Source organism: Sebastes fasciatus, chromosome 6 (assembly GCF_043250625.1).
Source record: "Sebastes fasciatus isolate fSebFas1 chromosome 6, fSebFas1.pri, whole genome shotgun sequence".
Lineage (NCBI taxonomy): Eukaryota > Metazoa > Chordata > Actinopteri > Perciformes > Sebastidae > Sebastes > Sebastes fasciatus.
In genome coordinates, this window is record NC_133800.1 from 16739166 (window position 1) to 16763690 (window position 24525).

General features: G+C 42.0%; 4 protein-coding genes across 5 annotated transcripts in view; 1 reads left to right on the forward strand and 3 right to left on the reverse strand.

Moving 5' to 3' along the window:
• Nucleotides 1–214, forward strand: part of iscua (iron-sulfur cluster assembly enzyme a) — a 3099-nt gene extending 2885 nt beyond the window's left edge. Inside the window, exon 4 of the mRNA XM_074639797.1 lies at nucleotides 91–214. Within this exon, the coding sequence (XP_074495898.1) occupies nucleotides 91–182 (92 nt within the window). The 3' untranslated portion in view covers nucleotides 183–214. The remainder of the gene's footprint in view (nucleotides 1–90) is intronic.
• tmem119a (transmembrane protein 119a) lies at nucleotides 186–3763 on the reverse strand. The gene is made up of 3 exons (XM_074639798.1): nucleotides 3721–3763; nucleotides 3196–3321; nucleotides 186–2054 (listed from the first exon to the last, which is right to left on the reverse strand). Exons 1-3 carry the CDS (start codon nucleotides 3761–3763, stop codon nucleotides 700–702), a joined length of 1524 nt encoding a protein of 507 aa, XP_074495899.1. The 3' UTR covers nucleotides 186–699.
• A 4051-nt stretch (nucleotides 3764–7814) lies between these two features.
• Nucleotides 7815–11739, reverse strand: LOC141769185 (uncharacterized). The gene is made up of 2 exons (XM_074638003.1): nucleotides 11599–11739; nucleotides 7815–8712 (listed from the first exon to the last, which is right to left on the reverse strand). Exon 2 carries the CDS (start codon nucleotides 8695–8697, stop codon nucleotides 7960–7962), a length of 738 nt encoding a protein of 245 aa, XP_074494104.1. The 5' UTR covers nucleotides 8698–8712; nucleotides 11599–11739; the 3' UTR covers nucleotides 7815–7959.
• A 1704-nt stretch (nucleotides 11740–13443) lies between these two features.
• coro1ca (coronin, actin binding protein, 1Ca) overlaps nucleotides 13444–24525 on the reverse strand; it is a 38221-nt gene continuing 27139 nt past the window's right edge. For both annotated transcript variants that reach the window (XM_074638002.1, XM_074638001.1), the window contains 9 exons: nucleotides 22158–22280; nucleotides 19993–20122; nucleotides 19647–19828; nucleotides 19130–19249; nucleotides 18708–18812; nucleotides 18479–18624; nucleotides 18184–18241; nucleotides 17814–18047; nucleotides 13444–16158 (listed from right to left, as the gene is read on the reverse strand). In XM_074638002.1, coding sequence (XP_074494103.1) covers nucleotides 16039–16158; nucleotides 17814–18047; nucleotides 18184–18241; nucleotides 18479–18624; nucleotides 18708–18812; nucleotides 19130–19249; nucleotides 19647–19828; nucleotides 19993–20122; nucleotides 22158–22280 — 1218 coding nt within the window. In that variant the 3' untranslated portion in view covers nucleotides 13444–16038. The remainder of the gene's footprint in view (nucleotides 16159–17813; nucleotides 18048–18183; nucleotides 18242–18478; nucleotides 18625–18707; nucleotides 18813–19129; nucleotides 19250–19646; nucleotides 19829–19992; nucleotides 20123–22157; nucleotides 22281–24525) is intronic.

Sequence of the window (24525 nt, forward strand, 5' to 3'; positions counted from 1 at the left end):
CTATTGTTACTACCTGGCTGTATATTTCTTGGTAAAAAAATCAAAGCTTTATTTCATGCTCAAAGTGTTTCTTTTCTCCTTTTCCTTCAGTGCTTGCAGAAGATGCCATAAAAGCGGCGCTGTCAGACTACAGATTAAAACAGCAGGACAAGAAGGAGGAACATGCACAGGCCACCAGTTAAATGTGTTATTAAATATCCATTATGTCTCAGTATCAGCCGTGTAATGTCTCATTGCTGTGCTGTTTGGAAGACTGGTTACCGTAATACTACATCAGATGTCGCACCCTCTTCTGTGACTTTTATACCCTTTAACAATCTCTTTAAAAATGGCTGGTGTTATTTGCTTTTCATCAAACGATCAGAAATTGGTCGGAAGTTCATGATGAATGATCCTTACATTTAAACAACGGAGCTCAACATTGTTCCTACTTTGTTCCTACTTTGCAGTGCTCCTACACAGAACACAAAGGAGATCTTAAACCAGAAATTATAGGTTGAGGTGTGTTTTCTTTTATCTGTACTTTTGGCATTTAGGCTTTATTTGGCTTGATTGTATAAAATTACAGTGTGAATATGCAGTTAGGTCGACAGCTAAAGTACACATACAAAGGCATTATACAGAATATTGTATGAGACTGTGTGCTTATTGTGATTAAAGTTATTAAAAAAAACATGTTTATGTGCGTCTGTATCGATGTCATCCACCAGATCCTGCATCAAGCGGAGCCACCCTCTGTTGGCGCAGAAGTACCTTTTTTAGAACCACCAGCACTGCCAGCATTAGGAGAGCTACTAACACACATAACACAGCGAGCAGAGATATGACCACTGCAGAGTCATGTTGTGTTAACAGGTGTGGCTCGGGGGTGGGCCAGGGTGCATCTCTGTTTGTGGAGAGTAAAGTTTGTGTCCCTTCAGCAGAGGTTGCATTTATCTGAGGGGGCCGACCTGTGATGTTGCATTTCTGCTCCTCATCGGGGATAGAAGTAGTGGTTTTTAAACTGGGTGGGCTCACTGTTTGTGTTTTATTTAGGGACAAGCACTCCTCATAGGTAAGGGTCTCTAGAGAGTAGTGGTCAAGTAACACACGAGTCTTGTGAACATCTTTGAAAAGAAGTCCAACGGTGGTTTCTTGTGAGATTCGCTCTGACAAGTTTCCCAAATGCCTCTTGTTTTTAAACAAGCTTGGTCCCGTTGGGTTCACCGTCACCGTCTCTAGCTTCCTCTCTAGCGCAGAGTTGAGGTCCAGTTGGTCTGTCCTCTCATTTTGCTTCAGGACATGAGGACAGATAGCCATGACAGAGAGGTCCAGAAGCAGGCGGTGAGCAAGATGGACCGGCTCTGTGCACACCAGGTCTGTGGCCATCCTCAGCCTGCCACTCAGCAGCCAGCGGTACAGATACAAGATGTCACACTCGCACACCCACAGGTTGTTGGCGAGGTCCACAGATCTGAGACGTGGCAGGCCGTCGAAGGCTCTCTCTGGGACTGAACGCAGGCAGTTGCTGTTGATCTTCAGGACCTGCAGGTTGACCAGGGCGGACAGCGAGGGCAGGTCCAGGACAGAGATGCAGTTTGCTGAGAGGTCTAAATGGGTCAGTGATGGGGGAAGATTCAGAGGGAGGCTTGTGAGCTTGTTCCCCTTCAGTGTCAGGACCTTCAGCTTGTTAAGTCCCTGGAGTGCCCCAGGTTGGATGGCACGGATGCGGTTGTCCTCCAGGTCCAGGCGAGTGAGGTTCCCCAGTTGTCGCAGGGCGCCTGAGGTGATGTAAGTGATGCGGTTCTCTTGCAGCAGCAGGGACTCCAGGCTGGGGGGCAGACCGCGAGGGAAGCGGGCCAGCAGATTGTGACTGAGGCTCAGCTCCTGTAGGTCAGAGAAGGGCCGGAGCAGGTGGTCCACGTTACAGAGCTTGTTCCTCGCCACCGATAGAGCCGAGGTACTGAGAGGGACAGAGCGAGGAAGCGAGCTGAGACCCAGGGACTCGCACAAGACCAGGAATCCTGGGCGAGGACAGCAGCAGCCAGGAGGACAGCGAGACGGTATGAGGCAGGCTGGAGGACAGATGCAGAGAACCAGTAGGACACCACATCTGCACCAAAGCATGACTCACTGCCAGGAATAATGGAGGAGAGACGACCATATTAGACACATTTCACACTTACTTATACTAGAAAAAAAGGGGTACCACTTCATAAGGCACCCTTTATGAAGGGTTAATAATGGCTTTATTAATGTTAATAAATTATTTACTAAAGCTCTTATGGATCAGACATTAATAAGAGGTTGGGAAAAATCTCCAGCATGACACATGCGTCGTGTTTTTACCTTGATTTCATCAGGTAGACCTCTCATAGGTAGACTGTTTGACCTCTGACCCTATGAAAGAGAGCTGCAGGGGATCTGGACCAAAATCCATTTATTAACAACGTATTAATATTTACAACAGCAGACATTTATAAAGCCATTATTAGCAACTTATAAACAGCTTATAAAGGGTGAACCCCATGTACAGGGCAGATGAGGTGGTTTGGCGCCGAAAAATTTAAAAAAGGGATGTTGAAGAACCAGTCGATAAGCAGGAGTAGTGCAAAAAAGTGGCACTTATTAGCAAAATATTTACTGAAACAGTGGGCAAAAAACAAAAGAAAGCTGCCAACTCCTTTTCCTCCTCCACTTACTCCAGTGAATGGGATTTTACCCTCTCAGTTAGTAAGTATAGGGTGAGCTAAACCAAGCAAGCATCCAAATTCACAGATGAATGAACATAATACAAGATATCTACGTAAAGGCTGACATCTCAATCTATCCATACCAATGAGCACACCAAATATAACAGAATGTGATTTACTGCAGAATTATCTTACCTATTCTCCTACATATTAACATATTATCAGAGCTCAGAGGACATCATGAGGCAAACCCATTTGGCACTTTCTTTGATTGAGCTGCTGAGCAGAACAACAACAAAATCCTGAGCCCATAAAACAAACTAAATAAAACAAGCTTGTGTCATTTATGTCCCTTAATGGATAATGTTGCAAATAAACTGAAATATTTGACTGAAATGAATAATTACACACAAAAATACTTTAAATGTTGGAGAACATGGCCTAGTGAAAAGAGAGAACCTTTTCACATTTGACCTATCAGAAAGCAGCACTTTAAAATAAAGAAATGAATAAAGGTACTTACCATTTTTCTCTCCCTGTATTATCTGCTCCTCCCTGGGCAGGCTTGTCACCACATGGTCCCTACACGGTCCACCGTCTCTCTTAAGATATAACCACCGCTGCTGCTGCTGAGAATTCCTGGCAGATGCTCATCAAAGTTTAACGACAGCCTTAAGGTGCTGTATTACCTATTCTGGATCCTCTTCACCATTCACATTGATTGACAGGTCCAGTTGCTCTTCAGTGGCAGTGAAAGTGAAAAGGGTGAAAATACACGGAGCAAGAGCTTCAGCAACAGCTTTAGTGTGAAAAAACAACACAGGTGTCCCAAATATTTGCTTATCTGAGGTTACCATGGTTCCTTAAACTCAGACAGTGGATGTAGTAAACAAGCCTCAGACAGAGAGCGTTGCTGGGTGGTCCTCTTCACATCACCTGGTGGGAAGAGTGAAAGTGTATGGGTAGTTTTCTCGAATTATTTAGCACCTCATTGACAAAAGAGCGGGAAATCTGACCCTGCATGGTGCGAGGCTGTGTCAGGGTTCACGTTTCAGCCACCACAGCTTGCCTTTGAGCTGCCGTGCTGTCATCCTTGATGTTTTGATCTTTGAAGTGTTGACCCACTTCTGATCAGATCAAACCTTTTTATTTAAAAAAAAAGCTTTGTGCTTCAGACATTTAAGCAATATTTAATGATACTTTAATAAATGTGTAATGTATTTTAACAATAGATTTCAGATGTGTGTGCCTGTATAAAGATGGAAGTGGTAGATATGATGTAAAAAGAAATGCATTAACACACATAACTGATATCCATACTTGCACTGTTCACATGAGGGCAGTATTTCATTGCTCTTTCAAAATATGGAAACTGTTTTGTTTGAACATAACTGGAACAAATCAGTGTCTTTTAAGATTTATATAGACAATACATGAGCTCTTGTTTTGGAGCAAAGGGCTCTGTATGGAGCTGGTTTACTGCTGCTGAAATATTTAAACAATCTTGTACAGAAGCCAACGAAGGACAAAGGGGGCTGTCGCCTTCTCCAGGCTCTAATACCTTCTGCAGGCCTGTGTTGGGGTGTAATGGTGCCAGCTGCCTCACCAATGTCACTCAGAATTACAATTACTGCCTCGCGGTTGTATGCCTCAGCCAACCAGTCAAGTTACAGTTTACATCCATTTCTGTCCAAAATGTCATCACCACATAATTTTATCCTATTAGACATTTGCGTGAAATTGTCATATTAGCATTATAGCTGTATATGGCAAGAATCTGGCGATACGATACGTATCATGATACAGGGGTAACGATTCAATATATTGCGATATATTGCAATACTGTAAAAAAGAAATGTATACTGGATACTTGTATACTTTTCCCTTGTACTGCATGTGATTATCATAAAGTGGGCATGTTTGTAAAGGGGAGACTCATTGGAACCCATAGAACCCATTTTCATTCACATATCTTGAGGTCAGAGGTCAAGAGACCCTTGTGAAAATCGCCATGCCAGTTTTACCTTGCCAAAATTTAGCGTAACTTTGGAGTGTTATTTAACTAGTATGACATGGTTCGTACCAAAGGTACAATGGTTTTCTACATTCATATGATACCAGTAACTTCAATCCAACTTTAAAACTGAGCCTACCACAACCTCTGAACGATCAAATAGCGGCCGGGCCCAACGGCAGGCCGTCGAATATTTAATAGGTTATTAAAAAAATCTATACAGTGTTTTGGAGAATCGAAACAGTATCGCACAACATAACACTGCGATACTCATATGTATTGATATTTTCTTACACCAGGTCACAGTGACCTTTGACCTTTGACCATCAAAATCTAATTAGTTCATTGTTGAGTCCAAGTGGATTCCCTCCAGGTGTTCCTGAAATATTGCGTGACATACAGACTGATGGACAACCCGAAAACATAATGCCTCCGGCCCTGGCTGTCGCCAACGTGGAAGCATACAATTCTGGAGTTGTTGGTGTTACTGTGGTGTGTGTGTGTGTGTGTGTGTGTGTGTGTGTGTGTGTGTGTGTGTGTGTGTCTGTGTGTGTGTGTGTGTGTGTGTGTGTGTGTGTGTGTGTGTGTGTGTGTGTGTGTGTGTGTGTGTGTGCGTGCGTGCGTGCGTGCGTGCGTGCGTGTGTGTGTGTGTGTGTGTGTGTGTGCAAAGCTCACACTTAAAATGTTAAGTTAGAAGACAGCTCACGTCTCCAAAGAGCAGATATTACATCTGGGTAATTACCTTAAAAATAGTTACTCATGATTCTTTGAGTGTATACAGCTCAAAATTACAGATTCCTGAGCTGAGCATAATGTGCACGTAGCCAGCATCCTCTTTTAAACCTTTTCTAATGTCTCACTACTTCAGGGCTGCATTTGTATTTTCATCATAAATGCGTTTCCAACATTTTTACAATAATGACAGAAACCTCATTATCCACAGTTTTATTCAACATAAGCAAAACAAAACTGCAATTTTGTAAACAATAAAACTCACTTACAGAGGAAGCACCTGTGTGGAAACATCTGAGGACAACAGTCTGAGGTTAAAGAGTGTTTAAACATGACTAAAGTCTGGCCCATAAATCACACAAACACACATTTGGTTTAGATGCTCAGAGACACTAACGTGAGTAATGGGACAGGGAGTGGAGAGTTTTTATAAATTATCTTCTCCAAATAAAATCTGATGAATATGACAAATATGTACTTCTCAACTTTTGATTTTTAAATACTTTTTTTAGCCAAAGAGTCAAAGTCAAAGTTAAACATATTACACCAGCAAAACAGGCTATCTATCCCTGTACTCAAATTAGACTCATTACAAATCATAACATTAAAAACAAAACCCATAATTTATCTTATACATAAGTATTACTTATTTAAAAAAAAAAAAAAACCTGATTCACAAATGTCTTATACAGAAAAGCCTGTGTTCAATGTTGAAGGCAGATGAGAACTATCAACCAAATAAATATATAGACAGATAGATAATAGATAGATATTTATGTTTTAACTTCCTAGAAATAACACATTTGCAAATTGTGCTTTTGGCGTAAATCTTTGTGAATTAGGTTTGTAAAGTAAAATACAATATGATATGACATAAAAAATAACATTATACAAACAAAATGAAGTAAATATGAATGTAAATATAAAGAGAATGTTTTGTTACTTATCCAACAAATCAAGTTTACTGGCGTCTCACTTTGCTTTATTTACAGCAGCAAAGATTTAGCTGTAAAGATGCCACGGCGTACAGCAGGACATACTGAGGAAGTTCCTCTGTCTAGGCAGGCATATACTGTACATGAAGTACATCTCTGTATTAAAAACACATGATAGGATAGGGGAGAACGGGGTTGGTCGTCACGCTTTTTTACTTTTATTTGAATCTCTCAAAAACTGTATCCTGAATAGACTCCCTTTCAATGTGTAGTGGGAGCTAAAGTGTCAAGTAAGAATCAAGTGACCTTAGTCTCCTTGAGCTTATTCTGTTCAAAAGATACAGACTGTCAAATACGTCTTGTGACAAACCAAACATTGTTAACTTTTCCTGCTTGGGCCGGAGTCGAATAACGTTACTCGCTGCCGTCACCGCCGCTCTCTCTCTCTCTTGCTTCACCACTCACTTCCCACCTACACACACACACACTGGCTCTGCTCCAACTGGCTCTAGAGAGGGACATTTCACCGTAGCTCTCCAATACGCTCGGTACACAGGAGAGGCTTCAGTTGGTTGCAATGTCCTCACCTCCCGGTTAAATACCGCCAGATCCTACACACTGTTCCTTTATCTCATCCTTATTACAGTCACTCACTATCAGTTACATGTGACAACCAACCCAGAAGTAAATGTGACAAGCATCCCCAACTGGGATTTTTTTTGCTAGTGACTAAGCTAACAACCACATGTTGTAGCGTGGCTAAGAGAACATCTGTCTAAACTATCTAACTAGCTCTCCCTTCATACGTTTTAATGGTAATCATTGTCTTATTATAAACCCATGGTGCAAAAGCCTCGAAGAGAAACATAGGAGAGCTGCATATTTACTTTTTGACATGACAAACACTAAGTCACTAAGTCACACTAAGTCCTACTAAGTGTCTCACTCCTGAAATGACCCTGCAGGTGACCTCTGACCCCTATTCTGAAGATTGCAGTACCAACACATTTTAACAGCGCCCTCTAGGGAGGGTGACAACCAACCCTGTTCTCCCCTTACTTTTTTGGTCATTTCTATTTGGAAAGCATGGGAAGTTACAGGCTGCCCATTCTTTTTATTTTATAATATCTATTTTTTGTCTTTCTCTTCTAAAAAAAAATCATTTCCATATGAAAAAAGGGATGCTACCTCAATGGCACAGTGATATGATATCAGGCGGTTGAGACTGAAGACAAACAGACCACTGAGCCACTGAAAGGTTGGCTTTTTAATCTTAGTATGAATCAAAAACTGTGAGATGCAACATTTATAGACAGGATTTAAGCAGCAACACAGTTGAGTATTTTGATTTCAAGTCACATATCTTCTATCAATTTAATTTTTACATCAGGCGACAGTTCTTATTTTCATGAACGTTTAGATTTTACTGTTTAATCGATGGATGTTTTTTTCATTTAAGGACACGAGCCTCACAAATAAATTTCTTGCTGGCAGTTATAAAAAGGTATTTCAGATTTCCATATGTGTGCAGTATAACCAACCTGTCTGATCTTGATTTTATGTCACGGTTGCAACCTCTCATGCCAACATCAGCCCTGACCATGCCCTAGTGGTGGGCATTTTTCAGGTGGCAGGTGCAGCCTGTATGAGCGGCGCTGGTGCTGGGGCTGGAGCTCTGCTGCACCTCCTCCCTGTGCCTCGGCTGCTCTTTGTGCTTGGGCTCCTCTCTCCGCTTCTCCACTTCCTCCACCTCCCTGACCTTTCTGACCTCCTGGCGGGGCGACGACCTGACGTCTCTCCCCTTCTCCCCAACCAGAGCCTTGGAGGGCTGGCGCAGGTTCTTGGGGGAGGCCATGCTCTGAGTCTGGACCCTCTTGACGTGGTCGACGGCGTACGGCCTCTCCTGGAGCTCGCTTGAATTCTTGCGTCCGCCTGTCTTATCAGCCGTGTACTTCCTGTTTGGTTGAGGAGGGGGTTTGTAGGCCTCCAGCTTGCGCTTGTGACTCATGGCAGAGGCACAGCAGATGATGAAGACCATGACGATGAGGAGAGAGGTCACGACGATGATGATGAGCAGATTCTCCTGCAGGAAGTCCACCACTCGGGTAAAGACGAAGTCCTTCAGGCGGATCATGGTGGTGGTGATGGTGTTGGTGAGGGTGGGAGCTCCGGTAGCAGCAGAGATGTCAACAGGTGCTCGAGTGGAGAAGGAGGTTGGAAAAATGAGCTCCAGCTCCGCTTCATCGCCGCTGCCATCCATGGATGCGTTGTACAACAGAGGAGCGGCGTGACACAGTGAGAGCAGCGTCACACATGCGACGAGGAAAACAAGACGGGACTTCATCTTCTCCTCGGAGTCCTGCAACAACAACAACAACAATGGCTATCTTGAATTTAGGATCAAAAAAAGAAACATTTCTAAATCTAATCTTGTAGAGATCCACTAACACAGTCATTTGAGACCCCTTAAAGGCTCAGGTCACCTGGATGTGGTTAGTTTAGCTTAGCAAGAGACTGGAATCAGCTAGTCTGGCTCGGTCCAGAGGACACAGAATCCATCTACCAGCACCATATAGCTAACTAATGAACACGTCATCCAGTTTGTTTAATCCGCACGAAAACTCTTAAAGGCAGTTAAGTGCTGTAAATATTTCTTGGCGACTATCGGCCTGGTGCAGTGACTTCCTGGAGTCCACTGGTTGCCCGGCAACCTCAAGGTGATGACAAGACTCCAGCTGTAGAAGAGCTAGTCCGTGCATTTTTTTTCACTTTGGACAGTCTTTATTCTAAGCTAAGCTACTCACCTCCTGGCTCTAGCTACATATTTATTGTACATACATGAGAGCGGTTTCAATCTTCTCATCTAACTCTCGGCAATAAACCACAGTGTCAAACAATTTCTCTAAAGTGAAGAAATGTCACACTGAGTTCACAACCGTAAAGAGCATAGATTAGAGAAAAATCCCCCCAAAAAGCTAGAATTACTGCCTGGTGGTTGTGTGCCTCCGCCAACCAGTCAAGTTGCAGTTTACATCCATGTCTGTAAATGTCATCGCTTCATCATTGATTTTATCCTGTTAGACATTTGTGTGAAATTGTCATAATTAGCATATAAATTCTTGAGTTATGGACAAAAACGTTTGTGGACGTTTGTGCCAAATTCGAAGAAATTCCCTCAAGGCATTTCGACGGACGGACGGACGGATGGACAGATAACCCGAAAACATGCCTCCGGCCACAGCTGTCGTGGACTTTTCTGTCTTTTTAATAATCTCGTGATCCTTATATTTTTCTTGTGACCCATTGATGGGTCCTAACCCTCAGGTTGGGAGTCACTCTACTAACTAGTGTCAAGCAGTCTTTCATGCAACTGACACATACTGAGAAAAACAATGTTTGTAAGGGCTGTTTCCATCTGAAATGTAACTCCAGTAGTCACTCAGGTTTTTCGAGGGTTTCTGCCGTTCCTCATCCAGCAGATCTATTTTAGCAGGCAGCAGAGTAGCCATTACTTATTTGGGGTGGAGACAGTGAGTTTGGTGCCGAACGCCTTATAATTTGTAAAGTAGAAGGAGGCCACCCATCCACCACACCAAAGCCAGGAGGAAGCTATATTCCAGGGGAGCAGAAAGGCGTGGGAGACCTGTGGCTGTGGCCTCTATATTTACACTGGGCAGCAGCAGCTGCTGTACACCAGCCCACAGCAGCAGCACAGACCTGATGGAGATATTTCTGCTTCCAGGAAAACCTGCATTTACTGACAGAAAGTACAACTGACTGAATAAACTTCCTGACTCAATATAACTTTTCTTCCATTATTCTCTCTCTCTCCATCCTTCTTCTTCATCTCAATGTGAAGTGAAGCTTTAACAAAGAGAACCAGAGGCTCAGTCTGTTACCGTTTATAATATACAGTATAATTACACCGTGCTAAACTGTAAAGACAAACTTCTAATCAGCATCACTGTATAGTGAACCTGCTTTGATTTACATTACACAGTGTGAACCCCCCCCTCCTCCCTGTGTGGTCGAACATACAGTACAGTATGAGCTCAGCTGGACCACATGGAGGGCTGGGTCTCCATCCTGGGATGTACATCTATAGGACAGAACTGCCCCTCATAATTACAGACATAGTTACACTCCCTGTATTTCGCTGGAGGCTCCACGTTAACCTTCGACTGAAGGCCGTCAGACACCACATATGCAATTAATCCATCTCATGACATTTGAGTGCTTAATGTCTCAAACTCTTGATTTTCCTTAAATTAACCAAAAGCTTTTCAAACCCAAGGCACCGTGTTTTTACGGCTGCATCTTTACATCAAATAGAAATGTTCTAGATGTCTTGATGTTACACATATACTCCTAATTCAGCCTGACATACGTGGTAGTTTTGGAAAAGTTGGTGTCTCGACCATAAAATAAAAGTAAAGGTTAGCAAGTTTTAACAATGCGTGCCCAGACAACACAAATTTGCAAAGATGGAGTCACTGGCAGGTTAGACCATCTCAAGGCATACAGTATTCTTACATAAAACACATTATAACCTACAGGCCTTGGCATCGAGAGTATAAAAAATACATTAATTACATTATTGATCATTTAAATAGAAAGAAGCATTCAGTTAATTTACTTAGGTAAAAATCGCAATACAACAATGTACAAATATTCCATCACAAGTAAAAGCCCTACATTATAGTAAAGTAAAACCACAAAAGTATTATTAAATGTACTTAAAGCATCAAAAGCAAAAGTCCTTGTTATGCAGAAAATAGATGTCTGTTAAATTGTTATAAATTATATTATTATATTATTTTTGTGGTTGTGGAGTTGAAGATAATTTTAACTGATTTCTATACTGTTGGGTAGTTTAATCTGTAACAATGCACCATAGTTTATAAACTGAATATCTTGTAAAGTAACTTTAGCTATACATGTAATGGATTATAAAGTACAATATTCCTCCCTGAAATGTAGTGGAGTAAAAGTATAAAGTAGCATAAAATTGTCGTACTCAAGGGACGTACAAGTACCTTCACATTGCAGAACTTGAGTAAATGTACTCCACCACTACTGTACATGTTTAGTTTCATTCACTAGATTAAAACAATATAAACCAAATGGATCACAAGATTTTACTCAACATGTTTGGATACACAGACTGCTCTGAAATATATGAAATACTTTTACTTTCTTGACAACACCCACTTTAAATTCTCTTCAAATATAAACGTATACTTACAGAGTGTGTTATCCCGGGTTTATCTTGCGAACAGCACAGCACACTGCAGGAGACAGAGAGGAGAATAAAGGGGAGACAAAGCAACGAGAGGAAAGTAGGAGAGAGAGAGAGAGTTTCCGAGCATTCGCCCTCCCTGCTGAGTTAAAATGACTGTTTTTTTTACTGAGCTCTAAAAAGTCTGCTCACTGCAACATGATGTCCATCCCTCTATTTTCAGCATCTCCTCCCTTTTTCTCAACCTCCCTTACCCACTCTTCATCCTCCTGCATTTATGGGGCGTCCACTTGGGACTGAACCTTTTTACTGTACATTTCTTTCTGAGTTATGATAGAGGGAACATGTAGAGTGATTCTGCACATAATGACATTTTATCATACATGGAGTGATGCTAAACTGTCTCTAGAAAGAGTCTTCTCTTTGTATGACAGTATAATTTGTGCAAAATGTGTGTTGATTCATTCAAAGTTGAACTTTCTGCTTTGAAACTCACTGCAGAGACATTGTAGTGAGTACATGAGTCCCATGTTTTAAGGAAACGGGTATTTCTGTACTTGGCAGGGCGACTCCTCTGCCTCCCACTGAGTCCTCTCTAATTACGTCCCTGTTGATTACAGCCTGTCTCTACAGGGCACACCAGACCAGCGCAGAGAGAAAGCAACCCCTTTCATCCAGAAACATATGTACAGAGCGAACACATATATAAACTTCATGGTCTTTTAGCAGCACTTATCTCTGGATACGTCTCTAAATATGCAGGTCGCCTATTTAAGGCTGCTGATGCGTCCTTTCTTATTTCATTCAGTTATTTTGACAGATGGTTAGAGATGTTGATATTATAGCTGGTCAGCATGAGATAAGGGAGCAATTGTACAGGTTCAGGGTGCAATAAAGAAACAAGAGTGATGGATTCTTCATACGGTCTCTGTGTCACACACATTGTTGTAACTGAACTGTGACTTATAATAGTTTATAATTTATGCTGTAACAAAGACTTCTACTGGAAGTGTGCTTGGTTATTTTTGGTGGCTCAATCACAATAGCGGCTAACTTTATCTTAAATTCAAGCACTGTACGCTCCATTTACTATCCATGTCTAGCCATCTATTTTATAACTGTTCACCAGTACAGTTGGGATCAGTCAATACAAGAGAGTAGCAATATTTAAAACAAAGAATAAATGTCCAGAATGATAAGGCCGGCAATATTTTCCTTATTGTGAACAAATCCCATGAAAACCACACATGAATTGATCCTATATAAAAAGTATTTTGTGATATGGCTTATTCCTCTAACATTAAAGATACACAAATGAGCCACACTGTTGCACTAGCTGACACGTTCCCTCCTCACTATGAAAATGGCCACTGAAGTTTATTTTGAGTCACACACTACACCGTCCTGCAGCCGTAAACACTCACTAGAGCACCAAATGTCTGCAGCTGAAAATAATCCCCAACAGATACATCTTTATCGTTTCCCTGTACAGCTGGGCTCTGTAGTTTTTAGGAATCATCACTCAAACAGCAGAAAATAGTGTATGTCTTCAGAGGAACACGTTGGACAGGCTGATGACGTTGTAAATTATCGAAAGACGGACAAACACATTGTTGGTTTTGGTCTTTTCATGGGGTTTGTTGACAAGAAAGAAATACAGGATAAAGCCAGCCTCCTTCAAAGAGTTTGATGCTTTACTTCCCGTACTGTCTTCCTCTTGTTTTCAGATGTGTTGTACTCAAACTTGAGTTTTTAACTTGCATTGAAAGGCTCAAATCTTTCTGTGAAAAACATTTAATTAAAAGACGACAAATCCCCAAAACAGTAATGATTGAATGCAACAGATTCGAGGCCATTTTAAAAATTCTTTATTAATTTTTCTTATAATCAATGTTTGATACTTGAAGCAAGAATAATGAACAAAAATGCTGAGCAGACCTCCAACGTGAGGCTTCATCCTGGTTCGCTTTCCTCTGATTTTCTTTCTCGATATTCATACGACCTCCGACATTATCGAAGGTTCTGCTTTTTTGCATGATGCATTATGGCAAGGTGCAGGGAACACAGACAAGGGGAAACATTTAAAACCCACCTCCCACACAAATACCCTCTTCAGCACAACCACAAAACAAAAATGAAATTAAAAAAAAAGAACAGAAAATATGGTCATGTTATTTACACAGCTTTCACTCAAGTTTTTCTAGACCTAAATTACAAACATACATCTATCTTTCAACTGCACATTTCTCCAACCTACGAAGTCCCTTTCGATCGCTATTCATTACTACTCCTCACAACTTCACTCTCGTGCCAACAGTGCTATGAAGAACCCAAAGATTGGCGGTCTGATACACAAGATAGGGCAGTAGAATTTGTGTCAGACGCACATCTCTGTCGATAATATTCTACGACTCGCTGCTTAAATTGCATCTCGAAAAAGGCTGCCGACAGCTTTTCGGTTTGACATCATTTTTTAAAGATGTTTTGAATACCCGTACCGAGGTGGAAAGGGGCACACTGCTTACTAACAAACCCCGACCAGTAATGCCGTCAGGTGCATCGTGGGATGGATTGGCAGGGGTCCTTTGAACATACACTAAAGCACCTCACAAGTGGTTTTAAATCTGGGCACCTATCGACTCTTCCATTTACTACACACATCTACTCTCTCAACCGTCCCCCTATAAACACTTCCATGGTCACCTCTATGGCACTTTCAGGTCTTTACAGTGGTAACAAATATTGAAGGCAAACAACAGACTGAACCATTACCCGTCTCAGCTTCCCACTGGGAAACTAATCTAAAAACATCAAGAGGAGCTTTTCATCATAGCCGTCTGATCCAAACCGCTCAGACAATTCAATGGTTCCTTGATTTTGTGATACTGAATTGGGGGCATCTGAGAAATAAACCATAAAAAAAAAAAGGTGGAAGTGCTAAGAGGGATATAAGCACAGCTGGAACAAGAAACAGGCTAAAATTAACAGTGAAGCAATAACCCAACCCAATTCATCCAAGTTAGAGGCAAGTCTTGGACGTTCTACTGGGAGTCCAATTCATAACCCGCCCACGATAAGAAACAAAAGCAGGAACATCCATAGTGACAGGTACCCAAAAGACCAAAGACATGAGGCACATATTCACACACAATCTAGGCCTTTAAGGTCTATCATGAACAGTTTCTGTAGCAAACTCCAGTTTTATCACCAGAAGGTTTCAAATAGTCAAGTCAACGTGTGATTACTTGGTGTCTTTTCCTGTCTTGTTTGTACGGATGATCCGAGATGGCGTATAACGGTGACAAAAAATAATCCCACTACACTTGACTACACTGAGCGAGGCCCGTGGCTACTAAACACAGAGGTCAGTGACTGAACCTCTCACATAAACAAAGCAGAGCTGAGGTTGAAAATCCACAAAGTTGGTTTTTTTCATGGGGCAGCACGTAGATGTCACAATAACAACCAACCAGTGTAACTGAGTCACTGCAGCAGAGTGTTCACAGCAAGAGGAACTTTAAAGAAGTATGTTTTTCCTGCCAATGAGATTTGTGGAATGTGTTTGTCATTTTCTCCAATAAGCACACAGTGCGTGTTAATGTAGCAAGACAGACAGGAATGCATGTTTACGTGGACTATTGTCCACAGTCAGAATGACGGGAAGCGACAAGAATGAGAAGAAAATGGCAGAAAGCGGGAGGTTAATTTGTTCAGCTTTAACACAGACAGTAAGATTTGTCATTTATGTAATGTGTCTGGGTGCTTGGTGCAGACTGTGGCAGCTAAATGGGTCTTCAATCTGAATTTATTTCCTCCTAATTACACAGTTTGAAATGTCAATCTTCCTAGCATAACCATCCAATTTGTTTAAATTATTCAAATTTCATAGTGAATTACTGATGACGTCCTTACATAACCAGTCTTCGGCACTGAACGCCCCTGTTTGCATTTTGACTCTTCCCACAAAGAGAGAGAAAGAAATACTGTTAAGGAGGTGTAAACAAAATGTCAAATTTGGCAACATAATTTTGGGGTATGGTAACATGTAACACAGATGCCTACTTAAAAAAATATTTGGGTATGCAATGGCAAATGCGGACTATTGATATTGGAATTTTTTCTTGGTCATATTTTTCTAAAATGCAAAGGACCTTTTGTATACAAAATAAAAAAAAATGACTGCCACACAATAAAAGGAATAGAGTCCTTTGTCACCAAAAAGCAAAGAGTATTTTCTGCTAAATTTGCCACACATCCTTATTCCACCTGTGTTAAACTGAGGGTTGGGGGCTGGCTAAGAAAAAGTTCATCTGGAATGTTGCTAGGGATCATTGCTAGGCAGGCCTCAGACGAAACACTGTCATTGAGATAGGCAGTGACTGGTCCCGCCCACACCCCCCAGCCAATGGAGCGTCCTGAATTGTAGCGGGTCGGGTAAAAGGGTCCCTAAATGGCAATTTTGGACATCTGCTCTTCAAGTTTGATGATTCGCTTCTCCTGACTGCTGACCAGGTCCTTGAGGGATTTGACTTCTTTCAAGATCTCCTCCAGCTTGGCTTCAGATTTCTGTGGGAGACACAAGAGACGAGTGAGACTTTTTGGCGTGTTTGTACACATCCTTGTCGCTATACTCCTACGACCTCCCCTGCTGTGAAATAAACACACAACTACAGTCACAATGTCAAACCTAAGGTACGTCACAATAGTGCACTTCCTGTGCTACCTACAGTCCTGGACTATATATGCCATGTGGCATAGTCCGGTAATCTGAGGGTTAACATGTTTCGCCAGCGCTGGAGCTCAGTGGGCTGTGATTACAGAGCAGAACTGCAGAGAGACACATGGGCTGGGTCCCAGGCGGGTGGCTGTGTTGTGGGTGAGGTGCGGCAGGACGCCCAGCAGCAGCAGGCGCCCAGAGCAGCAACAGACCCCTCAGTTTGTGGGTCAGAGTGGGTTGAACAACAAACCACCTCATGAGGACAGCCAGCAATCTGCCCTGCTTCGAACACATACGATCTGTCTGCTTAACACTGTGAACCCCGGAGAGGCAGCTACGCAGAGATGAGCGGCAATAATGACTGATAACGCTGTGAAATATATGAGTATTAACTGTTCATCGTCCAGCATCCTAATCATGTGTGAGGGATTATTTGGTGGGGTACACAAAACATTTTCTTAGTCGACTATCTATCTATCTAAATAAACACTACAATGTATATAAAAACACTGACATGTTCACTTAGACTTCCTAATGTCATGCAGTCTAGAGCTGAAACATTCCCTAGTTCTAGCTTCTCAATTACAGGGATTTTCTGCTTTTCTTTGCCTTATGCGACAGTAAACTGAACATCTTTGGGTTTTGTTCTGTTGGTCGGACAAAACAAGCTGTATCGAGATGTCACCTTGGCCATCGTGGAAATTATAATTGACATTTTCATTATTTGCTGACATTTTATATAGGCTTGCCGCGGTAGTTTGTGTTACCGGTGGTACTTGGTGCAACACTGTTGTCTTGCTTTTTTTATAGAAATAAAACCCGTTTAGTTGATTTATTTAGCGCTGTGTTATCAATATGTTAGTCTCACGACGGATGCTACAACTGAAAGTGAATGTGTCTGCTCCGTACAGAGTAGCAGGAGTCATATTTCACACACACACACACACACACACACACACACGGGACGAGAGAGAGTTGACAGATAAGACGGATTTGGTGTCAAAGCGAAAAGCAAAAGTGCCAATTTGGCAATATTTCAGATTTAAACCCAATGCTATACGAGGACCGTAACGTTAATGAGGCAATCGCCGTGCGGAGGACAGGGCGGTCACAGCCGGTGTGCATGGCGCAGCAGCGCCAGGTGAAGACCTGCGGCCCGGCATCGAAAGCTTGACCGGAGAGGCCAGACACACAGCCATCCAATGTTAAAGATCAAAGTCTACATATGTTGACCGCCATCATTTCTTGTAAAATGTCCAGTGTAATCAGAACACAGGTGTTGTCACATGTTTCTTAACCAGTAGAACAATTTCCCCTCCGTAAGATCCCTGATTTTATAAACCAAACGATAATTTGAGAAGAAAATAGTCATCAGATTATTAAAATAATTAAAATCTGTTCCATCTTCCGTACTGCGCAGCTCTACTGAGTGGAAACTATTTATTGTAATCCTGTGCTACATTCATCAGACACTCTGGAGATCTTAGAAAAAGCTAATACTCACAATCGATGGAGTTGAGGAGGCAGAGTTGTTGGCGTCGCTAGCGTTCGACTTGTTCTTGTCCAAAATGTTTGTCTTTTTGACAAACTTGAATTCGCGGTTCTTGGTCGGGACGTAGCCGTTCTTGAGGGAGATGAGGATGGGGTCTCCGTTCTTGCCTTCGAACCACTCCTCAGCCTCCAGGGCATGGTCGGGTCCAGATGTGTCTGGGTACAAGTCGTCCTGGAACAGGTCCGACTGACGGGGAAGGACAGAGTGACAGGCTGTGAGGAAAACTCTATAACCAGCACATTATGAGACCTATAAGGCCTCACTCGGCTGCCTGTGATTAAACATAGCAATGTAGAGGTCTGGTCTGGTGACGGGGACTCACCTTTCTCGGTACAGTCATCACGATAGGCTCACACTTCCTTTCATGCAGTTTATAGAACCTGGTAACATACAAATTCAAAACAGTTACCCACGATTGAATGCATTACGAAACAACAAATCAGACCGTGTTTAAGGACAGTTTACTGTGGACTGTCCTGAGAGGGATTAATGATTATGTCATGATCAAGTTCTGCCTCCTAGTGGTGAAGCTAGGAACTCCACATTTGATCTGGTTGACTAAAATCAAAACGAATTCTGGTGTTAGAAATTATTATTAGCCATCCATCTTAGCTTACCTCGCAATTTCGCACTTATTGACATCAAGGCCCCTCTTGGGCATGTAGCCCATGCCCCTCTGAGGCTCCTTGGTGGCAAAGGTGCTGAGGAAGTGAACATACGGAGCCTCGTCTGTGATTTCAAAGTAACGGATGCTGCTGTCACCCTGTCAAGAAATAAACAAGAGTTTTACTTCTGTATAGAGCCATGTGGAAATTAAACTTTTTAGTGATCAAAAAGGGAACTTACCTTCCCACAGAGGTAAACAACACTGGTGTCTGGGTCATAGAAGGGCAAGAGCACTCCGTTGCTGGTGTCCATCTCATTAACAGCCATGGCCTCCCCCATGTCATTCTGAAGAAAAAAAAAAAAGCATGATAAATGATGATAAAATAGTTTTGTTGGAGAGACTGAAAACTTGGCAATTTCATAGTTGTGAATATTGTGTTTATTTTTGACTTGTGTGTACTGTTTCATTTATACTGTTTACTTAAATGAAAAGCTTGCTGTCTGAACAATCTCAAGACTGTGGTGGAAATCCAGCCTATATAATATAACATAATATAATATAATATAATATAATATAATATAATATAATATAATATAATATAATATAATATAATAACAGTGTGAAATGTTGAAGTGCAGTCAGCCTAAATGAAGCAGCTTACCGCGTTCCAGAGGGCGAGCTGTCTCTCACTCATGCGACTGAAACCTGTGGTGAGGATGTTGCCATCAGACAGGAAAATGGCCCTCATGGGTCGAGCGCCCTCATGTGCCTTCTCCCTCACCTGTGAAGTGTATTTACAGGTCAACACAACAACCTTTGTGCTTAAGTCACTACTTCCTGAGGGGTTTATTATTATGTCCACTTTAACATTACATTTCGTGTAAGCTCTGCTTTTAGATAAGTAGCAACACAAAGCATTTTATTCAGCTTAAACTTAATTGTTGTCACTTGTTTGCTCCTGAAGGAGTCTGCTACATGGGAAGGCCCCTAAATCCAGTGATAATTCAGTGTCATACTCATACTAAGGACAATTTTAAGGGAACAAGGTGGATGAAGCCAGGCCCTCCAGCTGAAGCAGTCTCCCTACTTGCAACCACACCTCACTGCACCCAGATTAATATTGACCTCTCATATACAATGGTATATAAAAAGAGAAATTGTCTTTGAAAACTGCTTACAGCAACAATTTCCTCCTTGCGGGGATCGATGACACGGACGGCCTTGTCCTTGCAGGAGGTGCAGATAAGGCTACCGTTGCGGTTCCAGCACACGTTGTAAATGACGTCTGGGTGCATGTCCTCCAGGGTGTGCAAAGCCTCTCCTGTGGCCACGTTCCAGATGATGATCTGGTTGTCGCCACCTGACGACAGCATAGTGTAAAGGTGAGCAGGACAGCGGCATATCCAAGTCACACACAGTATTTTGTCTTTGAGGCAGCTGCCACCATGATGATATGTTATAACTTGAAGGTTTGTGTTCAAATGCATTGTTATGTAGATGTAAGAACACAGAGATAGCGCTTACCTGCACTGAGAAGGATGTTGCGTGCTGTTGGGTGCCATGTGATGATGCCAACGCGCTTGGAGTGGCCCTCCAGTATCACCACGGGCTCAGCCATGGGAGTGACGAGGCCATTCTCAGGAATCTGCCACACCTGTGGGGAACATGAACAGGACAGAGATCAGGAACAAAGCAGACAGTGAAGCCTGCTGGAGCGACACTCATTTTTACCCTCGTATCTGACAAAATTATAAATAAAGAAAAAAAGATTTTATTGTGAATCCATCAACCCCACCCGATCAATTATATTACTGTACAGAGGACACCAATACATGGCAGTTACCAAAAGGAACCTGAGGGGGGCAGCAGTGCATAAGAGGTCAATTGACAACAACAGCATATGTTTTAGTGACAGATGGGATATACAGCCAAATTTAATAAATACAGTACGGTTTTCTTATTATCATAATAATAAACAGTACAAAACTGGTCATGTAGTCGGCTTGACCACTCACACAACAGGATTTCTCATGATAAATTAATAGGGCTGTCAATCGATTAAAATATTTGCAATTAATTGCATGATTGTCAATAGTTAATCGCAATTAATCGCAAATTAATTGTACATTTTTTACCTGTTCAAAATGTACCTTAAAGGGAGATTTGAAGTAAAAAAAAAAAATACTCTTATCAACATGGGAGTGGGCAAACGTTGCTTTATACAAATTTATGTATATATTTATTATTGGAAATCAATTAACAACACAAAACAATGACAAATATTGATCCAGAAACCCTCACAGGTACTGCATTTAGCATAAAAAATATGCTCAAATCATAACATGGCAAACTGCAGCCCAACAGGCAACAACAGCTGTCAGTGTGTCAGTGTGCTGACTTGACTATGACTTGCCCCAAACTGCATGTGATTATCATAAAGTGGGCATGTCTGTAAAGGAGAGACTCGTGGGTACCCAGAGAACCCATTCTAAGTTCAAGGGACCCCTTTGAAAATGGCCATGTCAGTTTTTCCTCGCCAAAATTTAGCACAAGTTTGGAGAGTTATTTAACATCCTTCATGACAAGCTAGTATGACATGGCTGGTACCAATGGATTCCTTAGGGTTTTTTTTACTTTCATATGATACCAGTATCTTCATTCTAGCTTTAAAACACCCTAACAAACAACCCTATAAATTAGTTAACTTAGAGATTTACTGTTGACGTATGCGTATTTCAATAAAAGTAATATTGATAGGTAATAATGTCCGTCAAATACCTCAGTTGTTGAATTGTGTGTTTTTTGTTTTATACGACTGCTGAAGTTACTTGTGTCAAAGGGAGATCTGAGAAAAACTTACACTGTTACACTGCATTACATTTTCTGTCACACCCAGCCATGTCCAAATTATGTCTGAAGAATCCCCCCTTTTGTATTGTTTAGCACCACCTCTGTAGCATTCCTCTTCAATTACTCAACCACCCTGTTCTTAGCATGCCAATATAATGATATAAAGGGTTCCGTTTGCTCACATGTTTTAAACATGCAGTGAGTTGTGTCCACTATGCAATTTATGTGATGTGACAATTAAAACCCATTCTTTTCTGTAAAAATAAATACATGGTGTGGCCACGTCCACATCATGCTGCATATCTCTACCGGTCTGCAGTTATAGCGCCCACCTAATCTAAACTAAACATCACCAAGAGCCTGTTTAGGCGGTGAACTTTCCCCTCAAAAGATCACATGCTATGAAGAGAGGAACCATTGATAGTTCCGCTCTTCATTCTGCACACATGGACTGAACATGTCATTGATTCAGAGTGGGTATAACAGGAAGTCAGGACTTTCAGGTGAGGAAGTGGTAGCAGCGAACGTAAACAGGCAGCACACTAATCTCAGCCCTTCACAGCCCAAATAAGGACATATGGAGCAAAGCACGACTACAGTCTCAAAAAAGTCGGTGACCTCAGCTCAATAAACGGCTAAATCATTCCCCAGCTCTGATTCCTACAACACATATTTGAGTCTAATCTAATCCAGAGGGTGAGGTCTGCACCCATCCCTGAGTTACAACAGCGCGGCCTTTCGCAATAAAAGCATGTAGTCTCTTGTCACTTATCAGCTCAAGAATGTGTGTTGTGTTTTCACCAGTTGAAAGGTCTGAGTTCAGGTGTGGCAAACCTTACCATCACTGTGCAGTCGTCGGAGCCGCTGGCGATGACCTGATCATCGTGGGGGCACCAGTCGATGTCTAACACAGGGCCTGTGTGACCACACACTGTGGGGTAGGATTTGTCGATGCGTCCCGTCTGTAAAGACAAAGATAAACAACACAGAGTAATGAGATTAGTCTTAAGTCTGGTCCTGCTCAGAGAACATTGTCCATGCTGGAGGAGTGAGCATGTTTTTAAACAGGTCAATTACAGTATAATCCTGAATCCCACCTGAGAAATTAAGCTCACACACACAAACGCAACATCTAAGAAAAGGACCTTTAACAGACTCACTCCACTGGGAAAATGAAATTACAAGCGACAGACGCAGCCTGAGTAGAGAATCAGAAATGAGGGCGACATGGCAGAATTCACTACACGCCCATAGAAAATAAATTAATATTATTTTTTTTCTATTTGAGGATTTGGGAGTCACTTTGATAAAGTGATAATGAGTGTACTCATTCAAAGAAAACCATAACCAATATCATATTACAACATGGTTTGAGATGTTTGAAAGAAGATTTGGATTTGATTACACAACATGATACATGTTTACCAACATTTACCCCCAGCTGGGTGAGAGCACTTCATGAATAAGAGCATGTGTGGCGTCAGAAAGTTCTACAGATGTGAGGGGAAATCCCAGTCCCACAAAAACTCCTGCCAAGTGCTGTAGACTAGAAAGAATTTTACATTTTTGGTCTTCTAACAAGGCCCAACAAACCTAACTATCTGAAGCCAGAGAATCACCAGACGGTTTGTCACTACATCACTTAGCCAAAAAAGGAAGCTACGGTTTTATTGGTGCTACATAGAAGCAAACGGAGATTAGATTTAGCCCCCGCTGGACAACCCATAGTAATCAAGCAAAGTTATTAGTGGTGACGTCATTATACAGTAGACGCATGCCAACAGATGCTTAGTTTCCCACAGCATCTCCTTACTTTAAAATGGTAACCCCGTATCAAACAAACTGTGCCATTTACATAACCTGCTTATACAACTAATGGATGGGATGGCTACACAAACACACACATTTACATACACACAAACAACCTTTAATTATAATGTACATCCTCCCCAATCCTCCTAAAATCAGCCTGCAGCTGGATTTGACCTCTGAACCTTATGATCCAGGAGAACCAGGTGCTCTCTCTACATGCTGAGGTGACCTAACAAACCCATGCTGTGGCGGATGGGTGTCTGAGACACACCCTGGTCTGTGTTGAAGTCAAGTACCACCGCAGGGACGGAGAGATGATGTCACTTAATGTGGAAAGAGTCCTGCCGCTGCAGCCCTATTTAAAGCACGATGGCTTCCCTAATACAAAAAAAGAAAAGGCTCACTCACTGCCCACAGCTATTCTGCCATTATACTGGGAACTGCAACAATGATGGCTTGAGAAGAGCTACTAAATCTGAAAATTGTATATTCAGTAATGAGTAAGAGGTACAACCAAAACTAGACTTAAACCTCATGAGAACATAACTTGAAGCAGTTACTGATCTTTATTATCCAAACAATAGATGCAAGCATGCATGCACACTGTATGCTCAAGGGATTTACAGTGACAGTACACTCCAAACACATTGGGAGTTCACACAGCAAAATGGCATTTGACAGAAGTTATTACAGTGTGTGCAGACTGGCCTGATGGCCAATTTCACCAACACCAATCCACTGTTACCTGCAACTGAATGTTATGTAAGTGTTTTCTTTGGTGGCCTCTGGGACACATTTTTTCAGTCTAGTTCTTGCTTGAAAAAGGTGCAGTGTGTTCGATCTAGCAGCATCTAGTGGTGTGGTTGCAGATTGCAACCAACTGAGTACCCCTCCGATCACTCCTCCCTTTCCATGACTGTGATAACATGAGCCGCCTAGTGCAAAACCATGGTAAGGTCGTTCGCCTAGCTCAAAGGCCATCCGTACCATAATAACACTACTTTAGGAGCAATGGAAGTCAGACGGTGGCTGGCGGTGCCACGGTTTTGCACTTTGCAGCTGACATTGCCACAGTTTCAAAAGTGTGTCGAACTACAAACTACGGTGGCCTTCAGGTAACCTAAAAACATGAGAGGCTCTCTCTAGAGCCACGGTTTGATTTGTCCGTTCTGGGCTACTGTAGAAACATGGCGGTGCATCGTGGTGGACTCCATGAAGAGGACCCACTACCCATGTAGATATGTAGGGTTCAATCTGAGCTAATGAAAACATATATTATAACAAATATTATATTCCATTTGTGCTAATAGATCCCTGAAATGCTAGACACTGTTCCTTTAAAAAGGTACTTCTGAGTCGTGTCTTCTCCCACAGAAACTTAGCTCCTCCACCTGG